Source organism: Ostrea edulis, chromosome 1 (assembly GCF_947568905.1).
Source record: "Ostrea edulis chromosome 1, xbOstEdul1.1, whole genome shotgun sequence".
NCBI classification, from domain to species: Eukaryota; Metazoa; Mollusca; class Bivalvia; order Ostreida; family Ostreidae; genus Ostrea; species Ostrea edulis.
The window spans coordinates 6889753-6912733 of record NC_079164.1 but is presented as its reverse complement, the minus strand read 5'-3'; the positions used below and the strand labels follow the sequence as shown (position 1 = coordinate 6912733).

The following is a 22981-nucleotide window of genomic DNA, read 5'->3' as shown; positions in this document are numbered from 1 at the left end:
GCACAATTTTAAAATTGAATAAAGTTGTTTATATAAATGGACAGCTTCAGAGAACTGCTGCAGACGTGTATACCATCATGAAGGTGTCTACTGCTGTCCGTAAGTTAATCCGAATTTTCTTATTTTTAGATTTCAAAGCCTTGTTATCTTCTTACTTCTGTAAAGTGGGTAGTGAATGTTTCTTTGGTTAACCTTACATCTGTAAAGTGGGTAGTGAATGTTTCTTTGCCAAACTCTTGCTTCTAGAAGTGAAAGTCAAGGGTCTTTCAGATGAGAGAACGGTGGATGAGAGACCTTAGTCATGGTATATTCTGTTGCGATATAGAATTGATATAACGTTTACCTTGTGTAACGCTTAAGAACGTCAACTATTAAGTAAAATCCTGCGTACATGCATTCATTATCAATATGTACTTTGACCGATGAGGATTCAAAAGAAAATGATGACGATTTGTTATTTTCAGTAGTAATACTCTCTCTTACATATGGACGAGTTTATCCCTCCACGGATATGTGCTATCCGAAAAATAACTTTCGATTTGGACGACTTTTCGGAAATGTACTTCGTAGGCTTGAAAGTGTTGGCCCTTTCACTTGTGTTAGGGAGTGTCTGTTAAGAAGTAGCTGTCTGTCAATTAACTACAACTTCCAGAACCTTACCTGTGATCTGAACTACGCCAAGGCATATCAAAATGGTCACAATCTGACGACCGATGGAGATTTCCAGTACCTGGATAGAAGAAGAATGCATGGACTGGTGAGAAGTGAACAGTGTTTTTATTGATGTTTGTCTCTGAACTCATGATTCTAGATAAAAGACAATACAAAGTCTTTAACATCTACTTCGTACTTATATAATCTATGAACGCCGATGTTAACGGCAAACTAAGAACTCAACTTTATGACACACGTTTTAATTTCACCTACTCCATTGTCATCTATTCGTCTTTATATAGCAATATTCCAGCACATCACCTGAATATAGTGTTTATGTCTCAACTGATTCGATACGCAAGAGTTTGTGATGCGTATGTTTAGTTTAAAAATTAAGACAGGCAACTGACAAACAAATTAATGTTTGAGGGATTTCAACAGTTTCATTCAAAGATATAATGTCTTAAATTTAATGTTCGTCATAACAATAATATAACCATAGAAATAAAATAATTTAATTGTTATCAAAAGGTTTAAGTTGAAATATCTTGATCAGGTGAACGGAGTTATATATTACAACGGAAGATGTTAAGACACAGGAGTAAACCTGAGACAGGTTTATAAACAACGGAAGATGTTAAGACACAGGAGTAAACCTGAGACAGGTTTATAAACAACGGAAGATGTTAAGACACAGGAGTAAACCTGAGACAGGTTTATAAACAACGGAAGATGTTAAGACACAGGAGTAAACCTGAGACAGGTTTATAAACAACGGAAGATGTTAAGACACAGGAGTAAACCTGAGACAGGTTTATAAACATATTTTATCACTGTTCGTTATGTTCACCTTTCATATAACATGTCTGTGATGGAACATTTCTGCCTTTTAACAGATATACACAGCTCCCTGCACTGACACAACATGTGGAGAATATGAGCGCTGTGAAATCCTTGCTAACAAAAAAGTGATCTGCAGCAAACCAGGTAAATGCTTTCATTCGCAACGTATATATATCAAATATTGACAAATTTTCTTTCGTGATATTGTAATGGTTTGATATTATTATGCATTATCATATCTGTAGTGAATGTCGCATTTATGTAAATTAAAGAGCTTTAACAAGAAGTTCGTTCGAGCACACCTTGAATGTGGTAACATCATCAGCATGGATAAAACACCGTAAGAATTCCCATATAAAACAACCACGTGGTACACCAATTACTCACGCTCGTTTCACAATAATACACTATTATGATTCGCATTCTCGTATAGTTTACACAATTCCTTTGGAAAATTATAGAAGGATGAAATGAAAATTTTAGTCTGGAAAGTAAGAATATAACTGTACTATAATTGCCTACACTGCCAGACTGTTTTGTAGAAGTATTGGCAAACTAGATCGTTATAACGACCATAAAATGTGTTTGCCAATACAGCCTATCATAGGGTCAAATGCTGTCTGACGTGTTCCATACCGATTGTTAGGCCGTTCTTGGCACGCTGATTTTAACTACGGATATCTCCGCTTACCTGATCAAGATACAACTCTGACGACAGGTGTGACCGGTCGACAGGGGATGCTTACTCGTCCTAGGCACCTGAAAGCAACTCTGGTATATCAGGAGGTCCGTGTTTACCCAACTCTACACATTTTGTATTGCTTATAGGAGTTATGAGATTGATCACTGTTCGTTATCTTCACCTTTCATCCATAGACCGAACAAAATCAGTTATCCCCCAGTATTTTCAATGCAACCCCTTATGACTCTAAGAAAATTTATAGCTATAGAATCTATAGGAAAACGTATGTATAAATGTAATATCAATGCATTATTACACGTCTACACGATAGATCCAATCATAAACTAAAATAGTCGTAAGCAACCACTTGAAATATACGAGGAGTTCCAATGTCAAGTTGGAGAATCTGACAGATGGTCGGAAATAACTGTATACTAGAACTCTCTTAGAAAGTACAGGTACCAAAATCAAGAAAGTTGTCATCAGAATGTGTGGGGAAAATTGAAGATTAATCACATTCTTTTTAACTACAAATCTATTTCAACTGTGTCCACAGAATGCAAACCACATGTAAACCAGAAGAACATTCAAAGTGTGAATATATTTTCCAACACTACTCTGGCAGTCGGGGAACATGTCCATTATTACTGTGATGTGATGTCCAACCTGCAGGTTACATATCGATGTCAACAGGATGGAACCTGGAAAATTACAGACGACTCCGATAAAAAATGTGGTACGTAATCAGAAAAACACAAAAATATAGTACGTAAGCAGAACTACATTAAAATGAATTATTTCAGCTGCAAAAAATAAAATAAAAAAAAAAAGTTAAAAAAAAAAAAATAGATAAATAAAATACAATAATAATAATAATAATAAAAAAATAGTACACATGTACGTAATTCAGAAAAAAACCCACAAAGATGAATTACGTAATTAAGAAAAATACTGACAAGAATATAGTTCGTAATTAAGAAAACCATAATTCATGTATTCATTCTTGCAAGTTACACCAGATTTAACTCTATTAATAATGGAGATGCCTCATATCGCGAAATGACACGTAAACATCAAATCACGAGACGAAAAATTCACAAGTTCCCTGTTGATCAAGAGTTTTTACATTTATTTTAGCAACAAAAAATGAAAGCGAATAATTTCATTTCGCGTGTGATGCTTCTCGCAAAATTACGCGATTATAAATTCCTCGCGTATAATTAGGAATTTACAGAAACCTTTTAAACTTGAGGTAGTGAAAATGTGTGAAATAATATCAATGTTGTTAGATCGTTATTCTACTAAACATTTCGTTCGTAATTTCGAAAACATGAGTATGTCTTACCATTTATATTTGTTGTTGAAAATCTTAACTCTGAGGTATCCGATCCACAAAAGCATTCATTTCCCCCAAAAGTCAATATTTTTAGCACTAAATGGCAAAGAGAGAGACTTGATTATGCGCAGAACTATTCATAGTGAACTATTCATAGTGAATTATCCCGTGGGGATCCGGGTTAGAATAGGTCCTCAGTACCCCTTGCTTGTCGTAGAAGGCGACTAAATGGGGCGATCCTTCGGATGAGACCGCAAAACCGAGGTCTCATGTCACAGCAGGTGTTGCACGATAAAGATCCCTCCCTGCTCAAAGGCCATAAGCGCCGAGCATAGGCCTAAATTTTGCAGCTCTTCATCGACAGTGGTGACGTCTATATATGAGTGAAATATTCTCGAAAGGGACGTTAAACAATATTTAATCAATCAATCAATCACATTGAATTAGATTTTTTGCCAGAGTTAGCGCTCTTTGTAGAAACGTGGGGCAAATTAAGTAATTTCAAAATTAGTATGGAAACATTTACCAGGTACTTTTCTTTGCATATTTTGGATGACCACGGTAATGGGAATCGTTTCACCATGAACCTTTTTTGGAAATTATTTTTTTTAATTTTCTTTATATGTCAGGAATATTTTTTTCTCATAGGGATTGATGTTAATCTATATGTATATCAGATATTTCTGATGAAAGATGTAGGTGACTAACAGTGATCAATCTCATAACTCCTATAAGCAATACAAAATAGAGAGTTAGACAAACACGGACCACTGGACACACCAGAGATGGGATCAGGTGCCTAGGAAAATTAAGCATCCCCCATCGACCGGTCACACCCGCCGCGAGCTCTATATCTTGATCAGACAAACGGAATTATCCTTAGTCAAAATCAGTGTGTCAAGAACAGCCTAACAATCGGTATCAAAAAAGTCAGACAGCATTTGACCCCATGATAGGTTGTATTGGCAAACTAGATCGTTATAATGACCGTAGAATTTGCGAAATACTGACTCCAATCTAGACAGTTTAAAGCTCTGTACTATCAATTTCTTGTCACTAGCCTGCCTCGATTTAAAAACTGACCATACGCAGAACAAGCTCTTGCGTATCGAATCAGTTGAGAGATATAAAAACCATATGCAGGTGATAATGGAATATTGCTAAGGATTATCTCCCTCATGCATAGCTCTTATTCTTGGACAAATTTGGCTCCACTTTTTTGGCACGCTGTTTTTTGGCAATATTTAGCTCTAAAACTTCATAGTTATTTCGGATTTCAAACATTTCCGTTGAGCATCATTGAAGAGACATTATTTGTCGAAATGCGTATCTGGTGCATCAAAATTGGTACCGTATAAGTTTTACATAAATATGGGACGTTTTGTCTTGTCAATTTAAAAAAAGATCTTTTGGTGAATCACAGTGACTGTATATGTTAATCATCTTTCATTTGATACCAATTACTTCTTGGAAACTTTTTTTTATCGGATACTTGAATGCTGTATCATCTTTAACTGGGAATACTATTATGTCTGTTGAAACAAATAAAGAGTAGAAATAATCTTCGCATCGCTAAATTTTAGAATGTCAAGTCAGAGGTTTCACCTACAGCGAACTGTCAAATGGGTGCTACATGTTGGTGTACAAAAACAAATCCCACGATGGAGCCAGAATATATTGCATGTCTACATTTGAAGGCAGCCATTTGTTTCTTGCTGATTCTAACAGGAAAATCGACGCCGTCAAAAGCAATCTACGTGTGTACTTGCTGATTTTAAATCCATTTTACGAATTGAAAGCATGAAAATCGCATTGCATCCGCTAATCATACCCGTGTAAAACATTATCTGACCCCACCTCTGGTGTCTCCAGGGGTATGTGTTTTCCTGTGTTTTAATTTTGTATATTCTATACAATTTGTGAGATTGATTATCGTTCCTTATCTTCACTTTAAAAGAATGCTTTATTTTCATGAAGATTTTATGCACTACTCTTTGGCGTAATATCCTGGTGATCAGTAATGACAGGTGAAGATAACGAACAGTGATTAATATCATAACTCCTATAAGCAATACAAGATAGAGAGTTGGGCAAACACGGACCCCTGGATATACTAGAGGTGGGATCAGGTGCCTAGGAGGAGTAAGCATCCCCTGTCGACCGGTCACACCCGCCGTGAGCCCTATATCTTGATGGGTGTTGCTAAAACGCGGAACGGAAAACGGAACATAATTTAAGAATTAGAATTATTAGTGTAGCTAAGATAACACCAACATATCGGACGAAAGTACTTCATTAAAATCAAAATTGTGGGAATTTGTTCACTGGTGGTAAAACAGTTTTATCTTAAAAGTCTGCACCATGAATTGATTAAGTCAAGTTAAACGTTTGTATAAGAATTTACAAAACGTTTTACAAGAATTATGAAGTGCTGGTATTGACAGATGTGTAATCGAGCAGCGACTCCTATGGGTAAAGAATGCAAAGAACACACTACTTTATATGACATTCCCCGGTGGCAAAACGTCATTAACACACATTTACATGTAAATTTACACATAATACCGTGTATGTGTATACTTACAACAGGGAGTATGGTATGTATATATAATACCGTGTATGTGTATACTTACAACAGGGAGTGTGATATGTATATAACAACGACAATTCATGATCTTATTAAGTCAACACCTTGTGTTTGATATATTATTTTTTACCTACTGAGACTTTGTGACCGCAGCACTCCAATCCTAAATAAGGAAGACTTATAACAGTTTATTTCTAAACTAAATAATTGTGTCTAGATAGCTAGATTAATAATGAGGTGACCTTTTTATTCTATTCAAGCATAAATTGTCTGTTAGCCTTTTTAGCTATTTCATTTTTGTTAATTCCTCATACTATGGATCGTAAACTTCACCTTAGTTTTCATTGGTTCTGTTTCAATCTTTTTTCCCCTGTATTTCTTTTGTAATTCATCCCAAATGAGAAAAACCTTTTCTACACACCGGGCTCGTTTGCTTTAAAAAAATTGATGTGATACATAAATGTATTATATCAGGTGTAGAAGTGAATTACGAATTAAAGCAAGTGCGATTTAAGAAGGCTATGTTTGGGGGAAATTGTTGAATTATTATTCTAATCTTTTACAATGTGGTTTTTGGGGGGGGGGGGTATTCATTGGATGGAAAATTTGAAATTTGAAGTCTTTTTCAGTATGATTATTTTCTTTCTTTATTGATATTTTTCATGGTAAGTTAATAACTTTAAGATACATATGCATTAGTATGAAGTATATAAAACGGTGAATTCTGTGGCTGATTTCCCGCTCTCTCTGTAATTTCTGCTTCCCTTCTTCATGATAAACCTTTTATTTTGCAAACTGCTGACCTCCTCATTACATTATTGCATACAATGCTTTCCGTTCTGTCCTGTCTTCCGTTTTGTTTTCTGTTCCGCATTTTAGCAACACCCTATCTTGATCTCGTAAACGGAGTCATCCGTAGTCAAAATCAGTGTGCCAAGAACGGCCTAACAATCGGTATGAAACACGTCAAATAGCATTTCATCCAATGATAGGTTGTATTGGCAAACTAGATCGTTATAACGACCATAGAATTTGCAAAATGCTGACTTTAAACGAGATTGTTGGAACCTCTGTACCATCAACTTGTTTGTCAGTAGCCTGCTTCGATTTAGAAACTGACCATACGCAGAACAAGCTCTTGCGTATCGAATTAGTTGAGAGATATGAACACTATATGCATGTGATAATGGAATATTGCTACATTAATATGGGAAGTTGACGAAAATCAATGTCCTCTTTACCACAAAGTCGCTCATCATGTTTGAAAGAAAAAAAACCCAAAACAAATACTGAATATAACGATTTAGGTGAAAAAAGTGTCAAATTACATGAATTGGCGCGACATTCGTTGAGAATATTATCTTACATAAGAATATCATATTATTTTGTCATATGGAAATTTTAGAATGATAAAATAGGTTGTATATATTCGAATCTCGAAAATTAACTCTTGGTCAAATCCGCTCCATGTATTATCTGTATATAATGGAAGTGAATGTTACTCGACAACAATTTGCATCTCTTTCATTATAAACTGATATCTTAACACCGATTTTCACTACGGATAACTCCGTTTACCTGATCAAGATATTGGACTCACGGCTCGTGTGACCGGTCGACTTGGAATGCTTACTCCTCCTAGGCACCTCATCCCACCTCTGGTGTGTTCAGAGGTCCGTGTTTGCCCAAATCTATTTGTATTGCTTGTAGGAGTTATGATATTGATCACTGTTCGTTATCTTAACCTTTCGTAGATGATCTTTTAATGTTTTCCGCAATTTTTATTCCAGCTAAGCTTTACCAATTAAGCAACATCCTTGTCTGGATAGACGGGACGTTTAACAAATCTACTGGAGAAATGGTCACCTCACAAGGTCCCCGTCCAGTTGAAGAATTCCAAAAACTTGCGGAATATGTTAACGTTGATTATCAGTCGGATGGATGTTTGATGTTTAGTGTTTTTAGTGTTTTAAGTATACATATTAACAACACATGTACCGGGGAACATCATTTTATTTGCGAGTTGAATTGAGGGATTTTTTTTTTACCGAGGACTAATGAAAGAATCACTCATTCATAAGATTTCAATCTGATATGCGTTTTAACATTTTGGATTGATTAAATGTTCATGACATCGTTGTAACAAAAATTAAGAGATCCCTGAACCTTGTGAGTACCATTGAACAACTGGTCAGAAAATAACTGAGGTACCCACGGGGCCCGGGCACAATAGCTGAGTTACCCCCGAGGCCCGAGCACAATAGCTGAGTTAACCCAGGGCCAGGGCACAATTGCTGAGTTACCCCAGGGCCCGGGCACAATAGCTGAGTTACCCCCGGGGCCCGGACACAATAGCTGAGTTACCCCCGGGGCCCGGGCACAATAGCTGAGTTAACCCGGGGCCCGGGCACAATAGCTGAGTTAACCCGGGGCCCGGGCACAATAGTTGATCTGTTCTACTTGGTGATACACAGGAAAAATATTTTGATTTTAAATGAATTATATTCATACGCAAGCATTCGCGGGTAGTGTAGATTTTAGTTAACTTGAGGTTTCTTTAATTATGACCGCGGTGGGCAGGTTAAGACTGCAATATGGTTCAAAGTTTAATATTAGAGAGAAACTTTGAAAATTATTTTGTATGAGCAACAGGACCATAATTAGTCACATTAATTAACAAGCACCCCCAGATAAAGTTAAGTTTGTTCATTTGTGGGTCGTGGAGGTTAGATGAGTCCACAATTGGGGATGGAAGTGTGTGTGGTCATGGGGATATAATTCTAAAAATCTGTAAAATCATCCTTATGAACAACTAAGCTATGATTAATCATGTTAATATTTTTCAGATAGTGCAAGTTAAATTTGTGGTTCCTGAGGTTTTATGAATCCACAGTAAGGATCAAAGTTTTACATAGAATTAAGTCTTTAAAACTCTTCGTGTGAACAGCTTAGCTATAATTAGTTATGTTAATAGGCAGGCATCCTCACGTAGTGCAGATTCAAACTTGTTAAATTAACGCATCCAAGGGAAGGGTGGAGTCACAAAAGGGTTACATTGAACGTATTCAATACATTGGAATATCTAGGGGGAAAACCCTTTAAAAATCTTCTCGGGAGTAGCCGGGTCATAAATAGTGATATTATTTACAATGCAAGCATCATCATGTAGTTCACATTTAAGTTTATTCAAATTCAGGAGGGGGAGGGGGTGGGACTTTAGTAGGGGATCAAACTCTTAGATAATGATAAGTTTCTCAAAAGGTTACATGACGCATGACTATAGAGAGATACTGGACAAGTTGGGTTTAAGGAGGAATAATACATCTTCACAATGACTGACTTCCTTTTAAAACATGAATAAAAATATAAATATCAGCGATATTTGTCTCATTTAAATTCAATTGCTTAGCTGAGTAGGTTAGAATGAAGTTTCGGAAATTTTATGGTCGTTATAATGATCTCGTTTACAAATAGATGCTACCACTAGACTGTATTTCTTTTGACTACTGATTGCTCCGTATGAAATTCGATACGCAAGAGCATGTTCTGCGTATGATCAGTTTTTGAATAGAGGCGGGCTATTGACAAATAAGTTAACTTTTTCGTTAACGAAGAAATTTAATTTTTTAAAACATGAATCATAGATATTAGCAATATTAGCATTTTGGCCCCTCAAAGAGACCCAGATTTCTGCTCTGGGAATCATTAAATCTCAAATGTTGGCAGGACAACTTTTATAGTCTTTCTAAATATGCATTCAGTTTACATTCAAATTCAGCAACAGTAAAGAAGTTTTTTTTTTAAATATTAAGTAATTGATATTCTATGACAAATTTGGCCCCACTGCAGTCTGAATTCCCGTCCTGAGAGCCAAGATATTTACCATTTTGGCAGTAGTCTCCCTTATCTTCCCGAATATGTTGTCAGTTTTTTCATTAGTGTCAACAGAAAAAAGAAGGGTTTTTAAGATAACAAACAAAACTACTATATGTCTATTTTGGTGTTGCCATAAAGACTGAACCCCGAGAGTCATGCAATTTACAATTTCAATAGAACACTTCCGGCTCTGCATAATTATGCTTTCAGTTTTCCCTTTGCAAAACTGAAGATTATTGAAAATCAGTCTAATATTGCTGTGCCCCTATGGTCACTGAAATGCGATTTAGGTTCTTCTTACACCAAAGAGGTTTTGAGCTAAATTTGAAAAGAATTAATCAAATAGTTTTTAAGAAGAAATTGTTCACACACAACGATGTACGAAGACCAATTTCAATAGCTCAGGTGATCTATAGAACTATAGAACGAAACATGAAGAACAATGATATTAATGTATTCCAGTTAGCAATATATGTTTAGTGATATTATAGTCATATTGTAATTATCGTGAGGTGTTTCTAAAATGTATAAATAGCATTCAAATATGGATATTTCTAGTCGCTTTCTTCTAGACTCGTGTACATTGTAAATTGTGAATGTAGATATGTAAAATTGATAAGTTCTTCTGCATCACGATCAACTCTAAACAAGAAATGCATGTCTTATATTGGCACGCTGTTTTTGGCTATATTTAGATCTAAAACTTCATAGTTATTTCGGATTTCAAACATTTCGGTTGAGCATCACTGAAGAGACATTATTTGTCGAAATGCGCATTTGGTGCATCAAAATTGGTACCGTATAAGTTTTACATGTTAACAAAAAGAATAAAATCTTTTTTTTATAGAAATATTACTGACAATTATATTATAAGATTAAACGTTCTTTTTGAAGAATTTATCGATCTGTAAACTCCGGACATTTTGCTCACAAACTGAATAAAAGTGCAAAGCACTTTTATGTTAAGTTTGTGAGTAAAATGTCCGGAGTTTACACATCGATAAATTCTTCAAAAAGAACGTTTGATTCTTATAATTCCAATTCATTCACTTTACTAACAATTCCAAAAATTTGAATAGTTTCCCCGCACTATGTTATTTGTTTTCAGGTGTGTATGAATACATCGCGATTTATTGATGTGTAAACTTTTGTTCAGCTTTATTTTCGTCCAATCAAAACAATTGTAATAGATGACATTGGAATTATAAGTTGTTGATCAATATGGCGAATCTGATTTTTCATATTCTTTTCTGTCTCGACATCCAGGAAATAGGACTATCGCCTTTACTTATAGCTAGGTATCACTACTTTAAAGTGACGACCACAAAACCAGTATGATAAGCAATGTGCAGCTATATGCATTTGTTTTGTATTTTGTTTATATGTTGTTTTTTGTTCCACCCGAAAAATGTTCCAGATTTAGCTGAGGTCATTTTACCTATGTATGACGTTCATGACTGTAGCAGTGAGGGTTCTAACGCCTTCCGCTACACAGGACCGACGTTTTTTATGTTCTGAAAGACACGTATCTTGTATGCCCGGCACTTGGCGAAGAGCACTCATTACCTACTGTAATGTAGGTCGGGCTCGATCTACACACACATATGGTCTTACGTCACCAGACATAACACTTCCTGCGTAACTTTCGTATTCTAGATGTCTGGCACTTGGCGGAGAACAGTCACTACCTATGTTAAGGATTCAATATTGATGTGGCGATGGGGTAAATAATCGAACCCGGACTTCCCTCCGTCTTCGTATTCACAAGGATACCATCACTGGTGACCGTCTTCGTAAAAAGATAAATGGGAGACAAGGAAACATGCGGCATTTTTTGTTCTCAAAATACCTCTGGTCTCACTTGAGTTTTCCTCTATAATTTCTTTTGTTAAAGCAATGTTTGCTGTCATTTTGTTGTCGGAATTCTTTTTGTAAAATAGTGATTTACAATTTCAATGACAAATAAGGTTTATATACTTTTGTTATTAACATTTGTGTTAAATAACCTATTCAGGGCCTCTGCATGAACGCAAAGCAAAGCAAAGCACCTTTGAGCGTAGATAGTGTATGAAAAGGGTGCTATATAAATATGGTATTATTATTATATAGGGCTCACGGAGGGTGTGACAAGTCGACAGGGGATGCTTACTCCTCCTCGCGCCTGATTCCATTTCTGGTGTGTCCAGGGTCCGTGTTTGTCTAACTCTCTATTTTATATTAATTCCTTATAGGAGTTAAGAGAATTATCACTGTTCGTTATCTTCACCTTTTCATTAACGTCTTCTCGTGCCAATTTGATTCGATATGTTTTATGTAAAATGTCCCTTTCATGTTGAATTAAAGAAATAATATACACTGAAATAACACAGCATTCTTATTGACAGGAAATGGTAAACGCCACTCTGTTGTCATGAAAGGAATCATCAATAAAAATGATAATATCAATAAGCCTTACATGAAAGGTGAAAATAAGGAACAGCGATCAATCTCATAACTCCCACAAGGAATATAAAGTAGAGAGCTGGGTAAACATGGACCCCTGGGCACATCAGATGTGGGATCGGGTGCCTAGGAGGAGTAAGGATCCTATATATACTTAACCTACATGTAGCTCTGATCGGTTATTCTTAACTTATGATTATATACATGGAAGCTATAAGGTGATCATCACCCATCAGTAAACATTGGGGGTCATGGATCACTGAATCACAGGATCAACAGCCATACAAACCTTGGAGTTAAGGTCCAGATCACAACTATAAATGTTGTATGTATTACACTCATGAATTAACTGTAAGTATACAGGAATGTATTATCTATTATCTATTAAACTCATAAAACACATGTAAGTATACAGGAACTATTGTAGTATTTATATACTGCTGCTACTGAAAGCATACTTAAAGTTGTAATTTATTAGACTTTACACTCAAGATTGTAAAATATTCCGACGTTGTATGCGAGTGCACGTCTCATTCGAGAATTTTTCACTGACCAAGAGACGTCGCCAGCTGCAGAAGTACCGATTTGTGCAAGAATAAATGTCATTGCAGATGTTTGCACTTATATCATAAATTGTTCAATTAGAGCAGCAGTTTTTATACCCAATTGGAAAGAAGCAAGAGTTACAATTCCGTTTAACTTTGGAGTAAGACCAAGAAAGTTACGATAGGCCTGGAAATTGGAAAACGGAAGTAGAGCTGGATTGACCACACTCTTCGAAAGTGCTCGTCAAACGTCACCAGACAAGCCCTTGAATGGAATCCGCAGAGTAAAAGGAAAAAAAATGAAGACCCAGACGGACCTTGCGCAGAAACTTAAACGAAGAAGTGAAGGATTTTGGAATGACATGGGCTGAACTGAAGAGGATCGCACAAAACCGTGTACGTTGTAAGAATGTGGTTGCGGCCCTCTGTTCCCCAGGAGATCCATAGAATAAAGTCAAGTAATTTAAATCCGGGGGGAATTTTCTCTTACGATTCATCTTCCTGAATCGTACTACGGGTTGTAAGTAAAATTATCGAAGACATGTACACAGTTTTTTATGAGTTTTCAAATAAAAGCTGCCTTATTAACCATAAAACAATATTCCACAAATTATCTGCATTTGGTATAATGTAGGTAAACATATTGTTCAATCGTAAGTACTCGGCTATTTCCGTAACCGCAAATGAACCTCGTATGTGGATCGACGCCATCAGAGTCTGTTGTCATGTGTACAGGTAATTATGACGTCACAGGCGTACATTACAATATGAAACCCGATTTTTCAGATACATCTAAGATATCATACATATTTAAGGTATTCTGTCACTATCAATTTCCGCTTTTATGTTTATGTATTAGAGTGAATTTAAAACGTTAGTGATACCAAAACTGAATCTGTGCTGAAAATATAGATAACTCATCATACAAGGATTCGGTTCTAGACATTTAACGTCATCCACAGGAGCGCTTCCGGCGAAGAAACGCATCAATTTGATGCAATTATTGCGCCAATCCACGTCCGCGTCTTCCTATCGGTTATGGAAAAGAATGAGCGCGTGATCCGATTGACATATGGTTATGTCTTTATTTCCACCCCAGAACAAGGTCAGCTTACAGGTACAATGCCATTGTTTTAACGTTTTGCAAGGCTGGTCTATAATAATGTATAAGTTAAGTTAGCTCCTAGGCTTTTGAACACAGCTGTACAGGATTCTATAAAAGTAAGTATTTACTGGTTCAATACTGATCCCATTAATGCAATCACATTACACATCTGTTACTGAACCCTATCCAGTTGAACAATTTTGTGTGAATTCAAATTTTGAAAAGATTTGGAAGGGCATATATTTTGTGCGGAAAGATTGATTATTAAAAAAGTTCTCAATCTGCATGATTTTGTAATTTTTGTTTCATCCAATATATCTTCTATTTTTATATCCCTATACGTGTTTTTCATTTATATAATTCATGATACGAGTAGTTAAAACTTGGAACTAGTTCAAATGTTATAATGCATTAGGTTGGTTGATATATTTTTCCAAAAAGAACAACGGTCCCTTGGGGATCCGGGTTAAAATAGGTCCTCAGTGCACCCTTGCTTGTTGTAAGAGGCGACTAAATGGGGCGGTCCTTCGAATTCAAAAATCCAAAAAGAACACTGGTTCTTAAAAATTTTCAAATTTATTCGAAATTTTGTATAAAACTCTATATTCTGACCAATGATTTAGGATTTTGATCTTCAACACCCACTTTTCAAAGTTCCATTTTTAAATTATAAGACCAGAAAAATTATGAAAATTTTTAGAAATTGACATTACTCGTAATATGTCCTTTAAACCTCAAATTCGATATCACGAATTTTTCCGTATGTCAAGTGCAAAAAGGTCATCATCTATTTCCATGACCAGTATCAAACTTTCTTTATGCATCTGAATTGTTAGAAAACCTGATTATGTATCTATTCTATGTAACGATTGATTTGTGTTGCTTATGTTTTGTTGACACCAACAGACAAATCACATACAAACGAATAAATATTGAGTAAATTTTAAGTGCTAAAGGTCATGTTTAAAACACTGCAGCTCAATAACAAGCAATATGACTCCAGTTTCTTTTTAATTTCCCAATTCACCTCTAATTTAGAGAGCAAAAATACACTTCCCAACAAAAAAATGCTAACCTCGTTAACACGAAAAATATTAGAAAAACAAAACCATGCGTAAGCCCCTTTCATTACCATATGGATATAAATATTTTGAAGAAAATGTGTTAATTAATAATATTTTCTCGGTGTAAAAACCATATACAAATGTGATTTCAAATGAAAGGATCGGCATTTCCGAGAAGATAGCATTCTCTTGATATTTATTACTTTGTAGAGGCTTTAAACAATCTAATGTAAACGACCTAATGTAAACGATAAGGAATAATGACAGCTGTCTCGTAGTTTTGGAATACACTTGTAAGGGTTATACCCAAACGAGGGAATAGTCTGGGTAGCTTCGTCATCATGTGGAAGTTTAAACTAAAATCAGTAAAACTCAAGTTTGTTTTTGGTGAGTATATTTTCAATTTATTCTCATTTGTTTTCTTTTAACACTATATAACTGTGCTCATTCTCAGAAATTTGAGCATGTTTTTGTTAAATGGTAGGTTAATATTTTGCGACATTTGAATTTCATATCAACTGTGCTCATTCTCAGAAATTTGAGCATGTGTTTGTTAAATGGTAACGTTAATATTTTGTGACATATGAAATTATCTCACGAAATCACAAGTATCAGTTTTGCAGGAATTGCGAATAAGCCGACATTGATCAGTTTTAGATACAATATAATACTTGAAAAGTGAAAATGTAGTGAGAATCACGAGTGGTTACATGTTATACACTGTCGTGTATAGAGTAATAAGTGAAAATGTAGTGAGAATCACGAGTGGTTACATGTTATACACTGTCGTGTATAGAGTAATAAGTGAAAATGTAGTGAGAATCACGAGTGGTTACATGTTATACACTGTCGTGTATAGAGCAATAAGTGCGCACTGGACAATTAAAAAGTGTCAAAATGTTCATCTATAGAAATAAATATAGCACCAATAATTCAAATTACTGTTTGTTGTTCGGGGTAGGGCGGACTACGACATTCAACAACTGCATTGAAAAAGTATTAAATTATATCAATTGCACATTAGTAACGGTAAATGCACGTGCTTAGCATTCATATATGTACGGAAACTGTTTAGACTTTGTCCTCCTTTACTAAAATAAAAATTATAAGTTCAATATTAAACATAACGTCACTATATCCTTTGAATGCAAGGTGAAGATAACGAACAGTGATCAATCTCATAACTCCTATAAACAATACAAAATAGATAGTTGGGCGAACACGTACCCCTGGACACACCAGAGGTGGGATCAGGTGCCTAGGAGGAGTAAGCATCCCCTGTTGACCGGTCACAACCGCCGTCAGCCCTATATCCTGATCAGGTAAACGGAGTTATCCGCAGTCAAAATCAGTGTGCCAAGAACGGCTTAACAATCGGTATGAATGTCATTTATCAATATGCATTAAGTTGTACCCCATATTTTTTTCTTCATATTTTGTCTGAAATAATGCAAGTTACGTAATATTTTCATAGCAAATTGTAATAGTTCTGCTCATGTCAGAATATTGTTAGAATATATTGCACTTCCGTGTCTATATTTGTTTTCAGACAGTACAGAATTGTGCCATTTGAATATAGATGTTAAATGATGCTGATTCACTGCTTGTTTACTTTCTACAGTTACGTTCCTGGTGTTTATGACACGTCTTGGCTGTCCACAACAGCATGTACAAAAGAACTGTGTTTCACGAGACATTTTCAACCAGGGGTATTTCCACGGTAATGAGTTGCGCAAGCTTAAGAAGAGCGGTCCATTTCATGTGTGAGAGAATGCCTGGTGAGGCGCGCATGTCTATCAATAAACTACCTACCAGACGCAGGCTACTGTGTGCTTCATTACAGAAAAGCTTATGCCGATTACCCCCTAACACCAGGAAGCAAGTTTCATTACCTCGAGAAGACTGACATGTACAAAATGGCAAGTTATTTTCTTAAGGGGGATTAAATGGAAAGATATTCTCTTTAGGGGGTTAGAATTCACAAGTTATGTTCCTTTTTGATACTAAACGTGTTTCGTTTTCATTAAAAATGCATAATGATAAAATGAAGAAACGACGTAATATCGCACAGGTAACCCACACCTGTTTTGATTGCTTTCACAACCGATCTTGGTTCCGCATCAAAATACAATTGATTACAAAAGACAGGAAATGCTTACTCCTCCTAGACACCTGATCCCATGTCTGGTATATCCAGGGGTCCATGTTTGCCCAACCCTCTATTTTGTATTGCTTATTGGAGTTATGAGATTGATTTCTGTTCGTTATCTTCGCCTTTCGAAAAAGTATAGGATAAGGCATTTTGAAACTGCACACCATGTATTCATAATGTAACAGCAGTATTTATATACAGCTTTTATTAGTAATTGAAGAATATATACTCTGAAAAATTGCAGTGTGTGCTCGATCTGTTGGCCAGTAGATCCCCTTGCCAGCACCTGATGTAAACAGTACCATGTCATCAAGCTATAAATCAATATGGAATCATTACAGCTGAGCTTGTTAATTTGAAGAATTTTAGAAATTTATCGAACTTAACAGAAAATCTAAATATTTAATTGTTGTGATATTCAATAATATGTACATTACTCATGTATATGTTAAAGATACATGGGTATTAAAGATAAACATTTGAAATAAATGCTTATAGTTTATCAAATATAAATAACTCTGCAAGTATTGCTAATGAAATTTGTATTTTTGACATTTGTCCATAGCAGTAGTTGGAAAAGACATTTGAGCGAACTTAACGGCACTGAACTTTGTAAATGTCAGGTTGCATAATTAATTTATTCTTGTTTAACATATTTAAAATTCAACAACTAAAGCAAGACTGAAAACTACCTCCCCAAATCTGCTTTCTGTACACCGAATGATGAACAGTTATAAAATCCTATATATCAGAACAACTTTAAAAATATTGAGTTAATATAATGAAAATATAAACTCCAAAACAATAAACAAATACAATGATTATATGAACTAGTGAATACTATGCGAAGAAGTGAATATAACGAAAAGTGATTAATCTCAAATATATATTCTATAAAGAATACAAAATTAAGAGTAGGGCTAACAGGTGCCAAAGAAGAGTAAGCATCCCCTGTCGACCGGTCACACACGCCCTGGGCCCCATATCTTGATCGAGTAAATGGAGTAATACGTATTTAAATTCATCGTGTTATGAATTGGTATGTAATACTTCAGACAGCATTTGACCCAATGACAGGTTGTGTTGGCAAACTAGATCGTTATAACGACCGTAGAAGTAGTGAAATGCTGACTTTAAACTGTTGAAGTCTTTGTAAACTTATTGGATGGCATGGCATGTCTCAACAGAAGCGTTTTTTCTCTTTCACAGGTAAATGTTCATCCCTGTAATGATACGATATGTGGAGAGACTGAGAGATGTGAAATTTTGTTTGACAATTCTGTTGTATGCAGCACAACAGGTAAGTCATACTGTCGTATAACGTCACAAGACAACACAATGATGTACTACGGATTTCATCGCAACCATGCTATATTTGTGGACCATATTGAAAATCGTTTTTACAGAATGTAAAGTGGAAATAAATGTTTCTCGGTCCTGGAAGTTTTCGCACGGCACACGAGCGGTGGGTGACCACATTCATTACGTCTGTGTCTATAATATACAGCTTATGGTAGCCACGTACAAATGTCAGCAAGATGGCTCATGGAGGATTGCAAACTACTCCACCCAAAACATACAGGAATGCAATCGTGCCGGTATAAACTGGATAGAGCAATAGATTTTGATTTTAGTATAATTTTCTAGATGAAAAAGAAAACTCCTACGATAGAAACAACAAAATTGTTTTTATTCACAGACTATTGATTACTTTCATTTTAAGAAAAAATGATGAAATTTCCGGTTTTGTTATATCAAAATTTACATTAAATACCCCGAGGTGGGGATGAAAGAGAGTTACTTCCTACAGAAACTTTCACTGTATATTTAACTCAAAGGGGCACCTGTAAACTGCGAAACCTAAAAGAGAGAGAGAGAGAGAGAGAGAGAGAGAGAGAGAGAGAGAGAGAGAGAGAGAGAGAGAACACACTACCCTTTGCGATCAACTCAAAATACAATGACAGAATTTCATTCACCTTCATTACTCCGAGCACCCATTTTTCAAAACGATGAAATACCTACCAGTAAAACGTAAAGCTGGCTTTGTCTCTTTTGGTTTTTGGTATCGTTTCGTTTCGCTTTGGATTTCGTTTCGCGGTTTACAAGTACCCAACTGAATCTGTCGTATGAATCATTTTTCAGAAATATGAACTAATTAACTGCTTTTCTTTGTTTCTAGAATGTGAGAAAAATAGCGGTTTTACCTTCCTGGAAAAAATAAACGGTTGTTACAGATTTCTCAATGAAAGTAAAAGCCACGCTGAAGCAAGTAGACACTGCAGCTCGACATTCACACATGGCAAATTGTTTCTGGCAGATTCTTCTGAGAAAATTCAAGCTGTGATGGCGGACATACTCCGTATGTAGTTTGTTATTTCGCGGATTATAAACCGTGAATTGACCCAAACCAGGTTATAGCGCATAAGAGGTCTCAAAATTAACTGAATTCCTGTAGTAATAAATGAACAATGTTTTTGAATAATCTTTATTCCCTTATTTTTACATTGCCCGGCTTCATGTTTTTCCTATTTAATGTATTTAAACGGTTTACATCTTTTAATTATAAATTCTTTTGTTCTTCATAATGTAAGATTTTGACGTTAGATAACTGAGAAACGCCATTTGTCCTCGGAATTTTGAGACAACTCTGGTTGACATGCTAGTTGCATCAGAATGAGTTGTATCTTCTTTCATAATGTAAATTTTGTTCTTGAATGCAACATGGTTTACACCGCGACGAATCTTTTTAAAGAGGTTCACACCTTAGATTTGGAATAATGTCATTTTTTGGGAAGTGTATTTTTGATATATGCATTAAAGGAGAATTAGGAAATTAAAAAGAAAAACTGGGGTAGCAATGTTTGTTATCGTGTTACATTGAACAGTGTTCTAAACATGACCGTTTTACGCTTAAAATTTATTCAAATAAACTTGATTTGTTTCTTGGTGTCCACAAAACAGAAGCAAAACAAAACAATCATTACATAACAAAGATACATAATAATGTCTTCTAACACTACAGATTAAAATTTTAATACCAGTAATAGAAATGAATAATGATCTTTGATATACGAAAAAATTCATGATATAAAATTTGAGAGTTTAAAATGACACATTAGGATAAATGTCAGTTCCTAAAATTTCACATTATTTTCAAGGTATTGTCTTAAAATTTAAAATGTAACTAACAAAGGTGGGGGTTGGATACCAAATTGTTAAATTATCGATGAAAATACTGAACTTTTACACAAAATTTCGATTTAGTGATTTAAATCCTTTTTTAAGAATCGATGTTTTGGTTGGAAAAATATATTAACCAAGTTAATAAATTACAACATTTGAACTAGTTCCAAGTCTCAAGTACTTGTATCATAAATTATGAAACTGAAAAACGCGTATATGAATATAAAACTGGAAGAAATGTTGCATGAAATAGAACTGTTTGATTAATTAGTCCTTCCGTCTCAAAAAATAGTCCCGACAAAACCCTTTCAAAATTTGAATTGACAGATTTTTTCCCCCAACTGAATAGGGTTTAGTAATTGATGTGTATTATATTTACACCAATGGGATCAGTATTGAACCAGTAAATACTTAGTTGTAGCATCCTGCACAGTTGTTCTCAAAGGCCCAGGAGCTAACTTCCTTAATCATTTGGCATATCTATTTCAATTTTGTTTCCAGTGCCAGCCGCTGTTGGATTTCCTCTCTTTGTATGGATTGACGGGGTGTCCACGACTTCTACAGAAACATTAGTCACGTCACGGGGTCCTTTCTGTGTTCAGAAGCTTAAGGATTTAAAAGAATATGCTAGTGTCACCTGGAAACCAAACAATGGGTGTTTGGCATTGCTTCAGTTGAGGCCTGAAGTTAACATTCTCCCTGACTGCTCACAGAAACTTGGATTTCTGTGTGAAATAGAGTCATTCGTAATTACTGTTTGAAGAAAAGAGAATTAACACATTAAGGGTGGAAAAGTGCCCCCATTTGAATGCAGGACTCTAGTCACCAACTCTAATATTTTGACAACGATTTCTCACAATATTATGAATATTTTCATCAAACGTTGACACCAATTACATAGTTTGTACAAACCAACATATGTCTTTAACTTTTCACTCAAATCTGAGAGTTTCTGTTAGACAAATAAAGTTATTTCAAATCAATACTTGGCTTTCATTGTTTTCACTCTCGCAAATCTGAAAGTTTCTGCAGTGATTTAGCGTTTGCGGAAGTTCAGTGGTAGAACTGGAAGGTTGTGAGTTCGAGCCCCGCTCGTGTCATGGTCGCGTCAAACGTAAGACGTTATATGGTCGCTATAACGATCAATTGTGCCAATACAACCTGTTATTGAGTCAAATGCTGTCTGACGTGTTTCATACCAATTATCAAGCGTTTTGGCACACTGATTATGACTACGAATTACTCCGTTTACTTTATTAAGATATAGGGCTCATGACGGGTGTGATTGGTCGACAGGGTATGTTTATTCCTCCTAAACACCTGATCCCACCTCTATTATGTCAGATTCTCTAAATATATACACAATTTATGTGTTTATACTAGTTTATTATAGCCCTTCTGGCCACGGTGAATACTTGCAGGGGTTACCACAGGGCTGCCCCTCAATAACAATCAATCAATCAATACAAAATATGTGACGGCCCAAATTGGGCGGATCATGCACTGGGTATGTCACAAGTGCATGATCGTCACTAAAACAATAAACAATCAATAGTAAATACAGTTCAATGCCCAATAGTCAAGTATCATTCAATGCTGAATAGTCAAAGTTCAAAGTTCAAAGTACAAATTCCAAATCAACAGTTCAATATCAAAACAATGTAATGAGCTTAAGAATGTGTCGCACTCATCCAATTGCGTTGAGGTGCGACGAAATACGCCATTTGCAAGGTCCATAACTGCTTGTGTACCAGCATATGCAATACCACCAGCAGTTATGGAACTGCAACCGCCACTAATGGGGTGCCAAGAACCAATGGTGACGGCGGCAGTACCACAACGCAAATGGTCACCGCGGCCAGGGCCTGCTCATTATTGAGCTGGGTATGCATTACTCTGATCCTTCGTAAAATACTCAATTGCTCCTTGTAGGTTATTCAAAAACAAGTCATTTCCACACTGAGATAAATTAACCCCATCCTCATGAAACAAGTTACATGTATTGTGCTTGCCCTCGAATTGTGCATGTTTAATGTATGTCCCACCCTGTGATGTAATAAATCGAATAGCCTCCCTGTTCACTCTAGTTCGGGTATTTTCCATGGCTTTTATATTACTAGAATAACGCCATACGCACCTGGGAAGGAGACATGACCAAACTAATTTAGAATTGCAGAAAAGTTTCGATACCTTTGAAAGTGCTACTTGCAGTTGCTGTGGCAGGGCTTTCAATTGGACAAGACCCAAATTGTTTGCCCCACAGTGAATGATAATAAGATTGGGATCCTCTTCTAATTGTTGCAGCAGTTGGAGTTTAGGCACCAGCTGACTCAATACCATCCCCCATAGCCCTGTCACCATATATGTGTATTCGGAATATTAAGGTTATGACCCCCTGTTCTTGATCTTGATGCTAAAAAGGCTCTCTTGATAGTGGATGATCCAACGATCCAAACTTTATAATAGCCTAAATAGAAGCAAAAACCAAATGCATGTTAGACAACTGAATGCT

At 35.7% G+C, this 22981-nt stretch overlaps 2 protein-coding genes across 2 annotated transcripts; both read left to right on the top strand.

The window, feature by feature from the left end:
- The first annotated feature begins 302 nt into the window (after positions 1-302).
- On the top strand, positions 303-11150 carry LOC125664291 (uncharacterized). Its single transcript, XM_048896979.2, has 4 exons — positions 303-757; positions 1551-1641; positions 2736-2915; positions 7893-11150. Exons 1-4 carry the CDS (start codon positions 392-394, stop codon positions 8132-8134), a joined length of 879 nt encoding a protein of 292 aa, XP_048752936.2. The 5' UTR covers positions 303-391; the 3' UTR covers positions 8135-11150.
- A 7551-nt stretch (positions 11151-18701) lies between these two features.
- LOC130051158 (uncharacterized) lies at positions 18702-21424 on the top strand. The gene is made up of 3 exons (XM_056152524.1): positions 18702-18884; positions 19466-19645; positions 20971-21424. The coding sequence occupies exons 1-3, from the start codon at positions 18797-18799 to the stop codon at positions 21228-21230; spliced, it is 528 nt and encodes a 175-aa protein (XP_056008499.1). The 5' UTR covers positions 18702-18796; the 3' UTR covers positions 21231-21424.
- The last annotated feature ends 1557 nt before the right edge of the window (positions 21425-22981 follow it).

Bases quoted from the DNA above. Each gene is read 5' to 3' on its own strand.
- LOC125664291 (XM_048896979.2), top strand. From the start codon at position 392: ATGCATTCATTATCAATATGTACTTTGACCGATGAGGATTCAAAAGAA. The intron at 758-1,550 runs GTGAGAAGTGAA...GCCTTTTAACAG, and splicing joins GAAGAAGAATGCATGGACTG to ATATACACAGCTCCCTGCAC. The intron at 1,642-2,735 runs GTAAATGCTTTC...CTGTGTCCACAG, and splicing joins AGTGATCTGCAGCAAACCAG to AATGCAAACCACATGTAAAC.
- LOC130051158 (XM_056152524.1), top strand. From the start codon at position 18,797: ATGGTAGCCACGTACAAATGTCAGCAAGATGGCTCATGGAGGATTGCA. The intron at 18,885-19,465 runs GTATAAACTGGA...CTTTGTTTCTAG, and splicing joins ACAGGAATGCAATCGTGCCG to AATGTGAGAAAAATAGCGGT. The intron at 19,646-20,970 runs GTATGTAGTTTG...TTTTGTTTCCAG, and splicing joins TGTGATGGCGGACATACTCC to TGCCAGCCGCTGTTGGATTT.